The sequence below is a fragment of the Ischnura elegans genome, chromosome 10 (genome assembly GCF_921293095.1).
Source record: "Ischnura elegans chromosome 10, ioIscEleg1.1, whole genome shotgun sequence".
Classification (NCBI taxonomy): domain Eukaryota; kingdom Metazoa; phylum Arthropoda; class Insecta; order Odonata; family Coenagrionidae; genus Ischnura; species Ischnura elegans.
Genome location: NC_060255.1, coordinates 63610702 through 63623260, shown reverse-complemented (window position 1 = coordinate 63623260; position 12559 = coordinate 63610702). Strand labels below are relative to the sequence as shown.

The window sequence follows — 12559 nt, the reverse complement described above, 5'->3', positions numbered from 1 at the left end:
TGGATTAACTCAAATGATCCCGATTGTAGTTGTGTTTCCTGTGAAGTTGTCAAGTTTCAGTCTTCCTCAAATTTCTTCTAATGAATTGAGTATTGTTCATTTGATGTTGTTCACATGCTTTTCAGAGTAAATGTATCTAACGTTTTCAAAATTTAAGCATTAGTATTAATTTCAGCTCATTAAAAAAAATCTAAATCTGAGAGCCTAATTAATTTTGGAACATATTCATTTCAAACCTTAATCTTGCTTCTTTTAAATATCTTCATGAAATAATATTTCAGCATCATGCATATGGGGAGAGTAAGTTTAAATGCTTGAGATGTGTTTGAATTATGTCGATGAGTCTTCCAGCTATTGTAATGAATAGTCTTGAGGTTTCCTGGGTTCCGTGACTGTATCTGATGCCCTCATAAGTAAGCTTTCTTGTGAATGTACTTCTCTTTAAATGCATGGTGTTGAACAATTATGAGAAAATGTTTTTTTCATTTTAAGCCTCAAGTAATTCAGACACCAAAAGATTTGCTATTTTGCAGGGTTGATATTTAAGTGTGCATTCATTGTCAGTTACTCATCGTCAATTATCTACCTCAATAAACAGATTATGCTCCACCGAGGCCACCCCTACCTGGAGGAGAACACCCTCCCCCCAGACCACCCCCTCCTCCTGAGACGGATGATGAAGATGACATGTTTATGCATGCTCCTCAGCCCAACCAGCCCATCATGGTACGTAACTCCCATTTGACCTCATTTTTATTTATTTACTTAATGTTTTCCTGAATGCAGAGGAAAAACAGTTCAACAACCTGTTCATTCTCAGAAAAAATAGAAATAATTGGATGGAAAAAATAATCATAAGAGACTAAAGAGACAAAATCATGCACATAAGAAAATTGATCAATCGAGAAATATCTTGTAAAGCAATGTACTCCTTGCTCATACTTATTACGCAACAAGACTTGCAAATGTTAGCTAATGATTTTTTAAATGAGAGGAAGAAGTTTGCTGGTACACTTGTTTAAACGTTGGGACAAAAATATCTCATTTAAAAATACTGCTGTTTGAAATGATAATAGATCCAAAGCAAAAATTATAATATGTATGATTTATAACTATCCTGGAAAACATTGAAATACTTCTCTCTTGTTTGCACGCGTATGAGAAAAATAAAGGCATCCAACGTTTGGGTTTCTGTCTCCTTACCAATAATCAGTAGCCAGGTAACGAAGGGAATGAGACAGAACTCAAAATGTCGGCGGCCTTAATTTTTCTGATCCGTACACAAACCTGAGAAAAGTTTATTCATTGTTAAAATACAATTGGATTAGCAAAGTGTTTTGACTATCACCAACCATCAGTCCATGGATCTGATCATGGTGAGTTTTAAGTCAACAATGATGTGAATGATTTTGGATTTGATACTAAATTTTACGTTGAATATCAGAATTAAATATCGAAAAATTTATAATGTCTTATGTATAATATCTTAAAGGTATTGATATTTATAATAATGATATTTTCTCATTTTTTCTAATTATTGAGTTAGGTACTTCTTTATTCACTTACATCTATAAGAGACATAGATAGAATTGATGGATTTTGGAAACTTCATTGAGTGTCCAACTGAAATGGAAAATGGACTGAAGCAATATATTTCAGAACTTTCAATTTATTTTTGGAAACATTATATAGTTTTATGAGGTTGAATAATTGAAAGTTATTAGATTATTTTAGTGAATTTTGGTGAAAATTTAAGGAAGGCATTGGTTACCGAACATAAATAGATTTTGCAAAGTGATGGAATACAGCTATGGCCAAAATTTTGTTTAAGTTCTGCCTTGACCATCAAATATTGCAAATATGTACTTCTTTACTTGTGGTATTCTGCTATTGAGTTGCCCATCTCTAATTGCAATTAATTATTCCAGATGGCTGCTCATGGCTTGCATCAAGAGGTGCGTCAATGGTCCAGTAAGGACAACGACATTATTGCTGCTGCCAAGAAGATGGCCCTATTGATGGGTCGCCTCTCGCAGCTGGTGAGGGGTGAGGGAGGTCGCGGAGGCGGCATGGGGACAAAGAGGGACCTCATTGCGTGCGCAAAAGAGATCGCCGAAGCTTCAGAAGAAGTGACGCGTCTCGCAAAGGAGCTGGCCAGGGAATGCACAGATAAGAGGATGAGAACAGTGAGTACATGACTTATATGCTCTGCCTCAACTTAGAATCTCTTTCAAATTTCTGCAATGGTATTTCATTTCATTAATTATATTGCAATGACGCAAATGCCTAGCAGTAATTAAAGTAACATTATCTAAATATATTAACTTATGGATATCATGATACGCATATGATTAATATTAAATTTAGCCTAAGAATAATATGCTTGTGCTTCTAAATAAATATAAGGCTGTTTTCACATGTACCAGCAGAGGCAGTGCCATTGCTGGCTCTGGCACTCACATTGCCGGTGACTACTTTCATGTGTCCCAGTGTTGATCATAGCCAGTTTGATTTAATTGGTCATATATGAGCGATAGTACAGTAGATTCCGTTTAATGGGTCCACTGGTTAGTTGGGGCAGCCGCTTTATTGGGCCATGAGTCGGCGACGTAGACTATACTCGCGATGAAATTAAATTTTTTTGTTTCCAGAATACTATTTTTTTAAATTTTCCTCCTTTGATGTACTCTTATTTTTCATAAATGTTCCTATTTTTGCCCTATTTTGAAAGCTCTTGTTGGTATACTATCCACAAGATGATAGGACTTAGTAAAAGATATTCATTCAGCATCGCCCGAGGCTGTGAAAAATATTTTTAACAAAAATGTTATAATTCTTAAAAATGATAATAAAATAACTAAACTCGCTGATTTATTATTCAAATTAATACTTTGATAAACTTATGTTGCATTATAAACATTCTTTAGTCTTCTTTCTATCATTTCAATGTTTGTTTATGCCCATATACAGGATAGTTCACCTAATTGGGGCAGCCGCTTAATTGGAGCAAAGTGCATAAGTCCCGATATTTCCCAATTAACTGGAATCTAATGTATATCAGTATGAAACGTTGTCCCCTAAAGCGGCTGGCTTGCTGGTCATCATGTGAAAGCTTGCATTTGATTATATTGCATCCAGTGCCATTGCCTGCACCAGAATTGGCAGTGTGTGTGTGTGTGTGTGTGTGAAAATTGTCTAATGATTCGGTGAAGGGGTCAAAACTTTTTAGCAGCAAACCGATTTCAATCAAATCCCTGTAAAGGAAAGAGTTCTTGGCAGTGTTTGTTTATTCACTTCTTAGGTTTTTTTATGTGGCTGATCATTTATAATGGTTTAATTAGACCTATCAATTAATGGTATTAATATTAAAGCTCATTTCAAACCATGTCCCCAGCGACTTTTCTGTAGAGTCCTCCTATTAATTCTCCATACTAATTGAACTCGTAATTAATTTTACAGAAGTTAAAAAGCTTCCTGCGAGTGGTTATATTTTTATTATAACTTATTTATAATTTTTCAATTTACAAAGTATTATCTCTCTGTTGCTCTCATTTTCTACTGCAAGAATGTCGAGTCAAACTTGAAGGTCTACTTTTGGGTTTTGGAAAATATTGTGACTGTAAGAATTTCAATTTTGCCTCTACTGATATGCAGGTGGGCTGGCAGCATATTAAGGGTTGATATTTTTAGTTTGAATTTGAAGTTTAAATAGGATTATTGCTATATTTTATTAACCTTTTTTAATGCAAACCTTGAGGGAAGGCAAATATATTGCTGGAAAAGGAACGCAATCGTAAGTGCATATTGGTGGTTGGGCTTGTAACCAATGTTGTGATTTGTGAATTTTTGTCTGAAGATATTGTCTGCTGCATTTCATTGTTGTCTGTGGTATTGTAAGTTTTCCTAACTGTAGATTTTGTAATTGTACTTGCTGTAGCTTAATACTAACATTATCAAATTATTACCAAGGAATGTTTTATGTATGTGTTTGTGAGTGATATTATAGTTATGTCTTAAATTTATGATATAAGTATGTTTTCTGGATAAATTACTTAATGTCAAAGATTTTTTTTAACTATAAATCATCATGTCTAATCAATTTTGAAAAAAATTGTGTCATTAAAAATAGTTTCACTTTCTGATGTTCTGACTTTTTGCCATGCAGTGTCCATGGTACAGTGACCAGGGGGGATTAAGGTCATTGTTTTGGGAGGAGGTGTTTCAGTACCATTCATAGCACCATGGTAGAATACAATACCTCTCAACAATAATGCGTCTGAGGTCTGATATGAGTGTACAAGTGGCTTTCAGATATTCATCTATCATCGAAAATGAAAAGGAGATTTCGTTGATTTCCACAGATTTATTTCGTCCGTACGACATGTTTCGAACCATAGAGGTCATTATCAAGTACCGTCACCAGCACCGTCCTCCAACGGTTGTTTTCTCAATTCTCAATACAACCTCCACTTGGGGTTTCCAACACCTTCCCCTCCCCCTCCTGACACCAACTCCTTCCACTCTCTCCCCCATCCCCTTCATAGAGTATATATGTATGCTTACCATTCAAATTTTTTGTACTTGATAATGACCTCTATGGTTCAAAACATGTCGTACGGACGAAATAAATCTGTGGAAATCAACGAAGTCTCCTTTTCATTTTTGAGTATTAACTTCCACATAGTTGAGCCTAATACAATTGAACGAATTCATCAATCATTTTTAGCCTTATTTGTTAACTGATTAATTAAAACTTTCATTGGAGAGCCACCTTGAAGATTGCCATATTTTCAATTTTCAAATAGTATAGCAATGAGTGCCCCTGTTCCATCTCTTAACATCTGCTAATGATGGTGCCATGTATTAAAATAACCATGGACTTGGATAGATGACCTCAGGGAGGAAAATTGAAGTTAACTATGTAGTTTCACGGGGTTACACACTTTAGGCTGGGTCTACAAGTTTATTTATCCTACACCCAGGAGGGGTTGGAGTTGAGAAGGAAAAGTAAAGAATAAAATCTGAAGATACAAGTGTATGGAGTGGAATTTTTCCAAAATTGAAATAAATACTTGCAATTTCCCACCATTAGAAAATTTATTCCGACCTAGGTTTTGATTGCTCTACATCATCTTCAAGGTACAAAATGGTTTTTCATAATTAAATGGAAAAAAATTTCTTCCTTGAAGATGATGTAGTAACATTAAAACCTAGGCCGGAATAAATTTTATAATCGTGGAAAATTGCGAGTTTTTATTGCAATATGAAAAGTAAAGAGACATTGCTGCAATGATAAACGTGGCTGTAATATTAGAAAGGAAGGATTAGGGATGTCAGAATCTTGTGCCGCCATTAAGATGACATGAGCTACAGCTAGCAAAACCAGAATTACTGTTTTTAGACAAAGAAAAGATAATCCCGTAGAAGAGATAGCCTTAAGATTTTTCTGTGGGTGTGGCGTTAGATGCATGGAATCATTCTGTGCACAGCTTCATACTACAGATAGGCACAGGTCATCATGACTGTGGGTTCCATCCAAAATGGTGCTGTGCCGTCAGTGTATCATCATCTTCATTACTGTTTTTTTCATGGAAAAAAATTAAGGAAGCCTATGCTAATTTTCATTCGACTCATTTCTAAGATTATATTACTTTTTAATTTGAGTTGATAGTATGAAAATAAATAAACGATTTAAAAATTGCTCTAAGTGAACATTAAACAATGTGTTCAGAGACATATAAGATGCTGGGCACAAATACTATAGGGCTGAATGTGACAGTTTAATTCTACATAAATAGGATATCCCAAGATTTTTATAAATGCCTATTGATTGCCGTCTAATGTCATTCAGTCTTAATCTTGCATTTGAAAGTCTATTAAAGTTGTCAATGAGTGGTGTAGTAAAGTTCCAATTGCTCTAATGCGAAGGACCACATTAGTGAGATATGTAGGACTCCGAGCCATGCAAAGAATTGTGCACTGAGTGCTCAATGGTGACTCAATTGAGGCAGTTAAAGAATATGGGTAAACAGAATGTTTTTTTTTTAAATTCAAATCAGGAGGACTTGGCAATACTTCCACTGGGTAAACGCTCAACAATCACCCACCAAATCAAATCCGCTCATCTAGTAGCCCTCGTAGTACTAGATTAGCGGATTTGATTCAGTGGGCGATTGTTGAGCGTTTGTGCTGTGGAGGTATCATAGGGGAAGAACCCAATACAAAATACTGGACCAGCAACAACCTCTGTAGCAATATACAGTCCTCTAAATCTCATTAAAACATAGGGTATTCTTAGGGAACTATTTTTGATATTTTACTTATTTTCAGGTGTAAAATTAACCACCACACTCTTTTCAGGCTAAAGTCAGCATTGATATTCCCTGTAACCCTATTCTTTTCCAATATGTTGCTGGCAGCTACCTCTTTAAAAATGATACTTTTTATTAACCCATTAGTGCATAGCGTCTGATATATCGGATGTGTCCATGTCTCACATAAACGCTTCTCGAGTCATTAAATTCAATGAGTCAACTAAAATATTAGCGGGGGGGTGAAGACAGACATCCATTTGAACTTAATACAGTATTAAAATGTGGCGCAAGTCAACTGGAGCCCATAAAAAAATAAAATACACCCGTCCGATGCATCAGACGCTATGCACTAATGGGTTAAACCTTCACACTTTATATTTTTAAACATTCATTCACAATTGCAAACAATGACTCATCTAATGAAAGTATTATTTTAGGCCCTATCAAAAGTGTCATTTATGTTTTCTTTACTCTGTAGATAGGCAGATACTTTGGCCATGATTTCATCATCAATTATGAATTCATTGAGTAGTTTTTGTTGAAGTGATGTTAATTTAATGTTCTGCCTGTATGCTGAGTAAAGATGGCATTAAGGAAAATGTTTTCAGAAATTTTTTGATCTTTTTTTTTAAAAAACCTCTATATATTTTGCTCCTCATCAGCAGAAGGAGAGTTTATTCACATCTATTCATCCATGCTTGTTGACATTGGTGACCTTTGCCTTGTTGTTGGGCCAATTTTAATTTTAGGAGGGAGGTGTTAGCCATTGGGTTTCTACATGAGAAACTATCTTCCTAACCTAGGTCATGTTAAACATGGTTAATGAAACAAGCTTAGCTATTACTAGTTTACATATTACTGGTTTTGACGACTAAGCTTAATTATGTACCTATTCATGGTGGAGCCGACCCGGGAGGATATAGCTCCCCCTTGAAAATCTGAAATACTGTAACTGTCTACTCACTGACAATATTACTAATAGATGGAAAACTTTATTTATTTATTAGTGGCATTTATTATTATTTTTTAGCTATTTTTTCTCTCTGTTGACCTCAATTGTTAATGCTGATTTGTGTATTGGAGTTGTAGGTCTTTAAGATTTTAATGCAAATTTTTTGCCAATGTTTTGGTGTATTTATACACCTTCATCAGGGTATTTTTTCAATGAAATTGGATTTGTTGAAAGCCCTGAAATAAATATACCAGAATGTTGGCAAAAATTTGCAATTAATTCTTAAAGTTCTGCACTCCAAGACACTAACCAATGTTTATTTTTTTCCTTTCTTGAGGTAAAAAAAAATCCCTGCTCACAATGCCCTAAAGATTAAGATACAGGTACACGAAGATAGGGATTAATTTTAAGACGTAAAATTTACTCCAAATGACTTTTATCATTGTCAGGAAGTAATGAAATTATGATATTTTTTAATACTTCTATTTTATTTTTGATAATTTTTCCTTAATCATTTCACATTGCAACCCCAGAGTAGTGTTCTTAATTTGTGCATGATCAGTAGTGTTGAACCATTTTTATTTCTCAAAGCTTTTTTTATTAAATTTCAGTACCAGCATTTCTCCACGAGTCATGAATGAATTTAATGCATATATAATTCTTTTGAACCAGTAATGTTGAAATTGATTGTTTCAAATTTTAACCACTTCAGAAAATGTCCTTTAACTTATTAAATTTTTTTCTGATTTAACCCATATTTCTCTATTTTTCTAGAATCTTCTACAAGTTTGTGAAAGAATACCAACCATTGGAACACAGCTGAAAATATTATCTACAGTCAAGGCTACAATGTTGGGTGCTCAGGGTAAGAAAATGCCTTCTTATGATGCTTTAAAGTTTTACATTATGAAGTGGTTGGGGTATTTTTCTAGTCCTCAATTTTCACCTTAATATATTTATTTAACTTATGACCACTATATCCTTTTGTTAATGTGGAATCACTGCACTGGTATGGAACCCTTTATTTAAGAAACATACTTCTGCCTTTTAACACATACTACTATGGTGGCCATTTTTGAGGGAGGAGGATTTTTGTGAAAGAAACAACATCATTTCCGAGGCCAAAGCACAACTCTTTTATTTCTCCTTTCATATAAGGGTCCAAGGCCCTTTCACCTCTTGAAGTTCCTTCATGTCCCAACCTCTATGATCTACTTTCAGAATCACCCTAGGCAATTGTTTCTGACCGCCTCAGGCTACACAGCAGTGGACAGAAATGATTTTTTTTTCTTCTCATTTTTTTATTACAAGATGAGATATCAGAAAAATTAATTACCTTGCATTATGTCCACAAAGAATGTGTATATGATGATTGATAAAAACCTGTTTATTTTTGACCTTGCAATTCCTGATCAATCACAGTTGAAATTGAGGACATGAGGTCCATGACCTTGGATGTGTTAAAATACAGAATAGGTTTTCTAGAAAATTCTAGTTAAAGGGTTCCATTCCTGTTATTATTGCTGATTCACATTGCTTGTGTGTAATACAGGAGTTTTGAACACAATGCCTTATTTTTTCAATCTGTATGTCGTCATGTGTGAAATAATTATTTTGCAATTCACAAATTATATTCATTTTCAAATCCCGGGTGAAGCCTTCAGACTACCCAAACAAAATTTTCAAAAAAAGTGTGGTGAGGGCCAGAGAAAGGAACTGGCCCTCCTATACTTAATGTTTAAAATTCACACACCTGTGACTTAGTTGAGGATGAGCTCTAGCTTTACCTATCCAAACTAACCGTTGGGTGGAATAACTGAGTGAATGATTCATATTAGTTTAGGGTGTTACTTCCATGCTGGTTAAGCTGTGATCTTATAAAAATATGTGTAACATTGTATAAAAATATTATTAATCTGGTTATTTGTCATATTTTTTATAGCTTAATTATTTTGCTATAAAATTTGCTGTATTCACAGTTAGGGAATTGATCCATGTAATCACTTGAAATTTGCAAAAATATTCATAGACCGAAAGGTTAATTTCTAGGCATTTTATATTAGCTGCTGGTTAGCTGGTTTCTCAATCATTGGCTTCTCTGCTAGATTATTGAATTCAGGCAGTCCTCGACTTTCGTACACTCGACTTTCGTACAATTCGCACTTTCGTACGTTCGAAATTGACACCTTTTACTTGACTTTCGTACGCTAAATTCGGACTTTCGGACGTTGGTCTTTAATTTTTTTTAAATTCCCGCGATGTTTATTGCGCATCCCAACATTCAATTGTTTCAAATGGCAGTATATGCGAACAATACGAACGTATATAATGAAGGGAATTGTTGGCAGTTGACTCTAATCTAGGTGATTTATTTGGGAGAGAGACTGCCTGCTATAGGCTCCTTTATCAAGAGAAGAAGAAAGCCTTCATTGAAGATATTTTTCAAAAGAAGTTGACTAGACATCATCAAATAGCTTTCAATATAACTAGTAAGATCTTCTTTCTAAATGTGTTTTTTCGTTTGAGTGCTGTTTAATTCATCTACACCTTCAGCAACGATATTGCACGAAATATCACCCGAATTGCATTTGTCTTTTGTCTTTTTTGAATAACATGCGAAATATACGCGATCACGAATATGTCACCTACCAAATGTCGAATTTTGGTGTAAAAATGAAAAGGTATCCAGAGTGCGGGTTCAACAACTACATTTTGTTATGCTTCTTGATATGTCTTTTTATTTATAGTGGACGTAATAAGTGGAATGTCAAATTAAACGCTAAGAGGAAGTTTCACTCGATAGCCAACGGAGTTCTTGTTTTTTTAACTTTTATTTGCATTTTCTGCGTATTTTCGAAAGAAATTAGATGATTCGAGGAGTTTTATTAACATATTATTAAAATTAAGTCAATTGAAATGAATTCCGTGAAAAAAAAGGTTTTAATACGTATATTCCGCTCTTTTGGAACGTAACCCCTAATTAGTATGGAAGTCAATGGTTCGACTTTCGTACATTCGACTTTCGTACAAGTTTTCAGGAATGCATTGTGTACGAAAGTCGGGGACCGCCTGTATTGGCTAATGATCTAAGCCAAGCATTTATTAACTCATTCATTGTGGGTTGCAGTTTTCAAACTTCTCCCTAAATCTGACCTACTTCCAATTTGCCAACCAAGTCTAGTCTAAAGGCATGGTTACACGATAAATTTACACGGATGAATTCATGTGTAGGTGAATGTAAAAATGTACTATGCAGACACCTAATGAAACAACAAATTAGACAAAAAATATCTCATTAGCAATGATAAAATTATACAGATTTTTAAAAATATATGTATTTATGATGAGCCAGGCTTCAACAACTGAAACTTCAGGACAATATTTGTCAAAATGAAGGTCATAAATCAATCTTTTATTGTGAAAATTTCACCTGAAGCCATGTATTTTGGAAAACGTAGTGATCTAGCCATTTCCCCGCCTACAACAGAAAATATTAAATAATACAATATCAGGGAAGTGTAGTGCTTGGTTTTCAAGGACATAAATTCGACATGTTACAGTATTCAGTTTTTTTTTTTTCTCGATGTTGAAATATTTTTAAACCATAAATAGAGGTGAAATAGCTCATGTAATCCAAATATAAATAATTAAGAGTGAACCGTGTGTGATGTTATATATTAAAGATTAAGTGATAAATTGTTTTGGTTTTCATGCTGCTATTATAAATTTGTGCTTTTACCATTTTTAATATATCCGTAATTACATAGGTGCAGTAGCAATTCTGATTTCTGAATAATTTTTATGCTACATAATTTTTCTAGAAGTGTGGGTTAGTTGAAATTCATGTAGGCTATAACTATCTCTTTGAATTTGCATACTAATTGAGATTCTGGGGTTATTCTGTATCTCCGAAATTGGGCTAAAATTCAGATGTCACAGATTAAGGCAATTATGTACATTGTTTGGAAGTGGAATAAGTGACCGCCTATGGCGTTGCAAATAGTAAATAACTTAATAGGCTCACTTCTACAGGAATGATTCATTTCCATTATGTCGTTGTATCCTTGGGCAATGAATGACTCGTTGAACAATTCCTTTGAAGATCCAACATCTCTCAGAATGTGGCCATTTTCTTTCGGAATTACAGAATAACCTCTCTGGCCAAGGTCCTGAGTGGAACACTCTCATTATTCATTACTGGTCCGAAACAGGAACAGAATAGAATTTTTATCACTTCCACTCAGGTAATGGTTAGTGATTTTAGTGGTGTGTAAAATTTTCTAATTCTAAATTTTAGGTACCTGCAAAATTAGAATGTATGGCTATACTATTTGATGTGGATAACATACATCAGGGTTGTTACCGGTCATAGTAAAGGATTGGGATTTGAAATTGATTGGAGAAATCAGGGGAAAGTCTGAGAAATCTCTTCCATGGTGTCAGGGAAAATTTATGATTTGATGTGCAAAACAAAAAAATCACCACACTGTTGGCTGATGGAGAGATATTGTTTTTTGTGATTTTTATTTTATTGAAATTGCATTTAGAAGCTACAATGTTTCTGTGTGCTCTTAAAAAATAATTGTCTTAATTTTATAATATAGAGATTGTAATTTTCCAGTAATTTATTCAGTAATGTACAGTGTGTTTCAGCCGTTAAGTCATTTTCAAGTACAGTATGTAGTTGATGGTTAACTTAATGGTTGAAAGGCATCATACATAACTGAATAAATTTGTGGGAAAGTTCCGACTCCTTATTATTTTGTGAAGATGATGCTATATCTCACCTGCCTTAGTTACTTTTATTGAAAATAATTTGATTATTCATTAGAGCCCCGCTAAAAGATGGCTTTGAATTACAATGGATTGGGTTTACAATATGAGCTGAGTGTGCTTGTTTAAATTTGATATTTTGCCGATTTTGTTTCTGCAAGCACAATATGTCTTTAATTATTGTCATAATCACTGCAAAATTTACATGTGCTGATGCTCTTCAAATGATTCCTGGTCTGGAAATAGTGCTGATTCAACATTTCATTAAATTTGCTTTACGATCAGTATTTAGGAATGGATTAATATCATAAAGTGAGGGGCCACTGTATTTCTGCAAGAATTTTGCATTTTGACTATAAGGTATTCTATTGAAAAAAATGTTCTCTAGTGGTCTAGTAGAATGTTATGCAATGGTAGTAAAGGGGATTGTGACTCCAGCAGAGAAAATCAAGGATTTGGTCATGGAAGAGTTGGGGAAAAGTCAGGGAAATTTAATTCGGGATTCTTGTAACAACCCTGT

At 34.2% G+C, this 12559-nt stretch overlaps 1 protein-coding gene across 10 annotated transcripts in view; it reads left to right on the top strand.

The window, feature by feature from the left end:
- LOC124167172 (vinculin) overlaps positions 1-12559 on the top strand; it is a 97976-nt gene that overhangs the window by 74733 nt on the left and 10684 nt on the right. For all 10 annotated transcript variants that reach the window (XM_046544999.1, XM_046544995.1, XM_046544990.1 and 7 more), the window contains 3 exons: positions 599-726; positions 1929-2186; positions 8041-8131. In XM_046544999.1, the coding sequence (XP_046400955.1) occupies positions 599-726; positions 1929-2186; positions 8041-8131 (477 nt within the window). The remainder of the gene's footprint in view (positions 1-598; positions 727-1928; positions 2187-8040; positions 8132-12559) is intronic.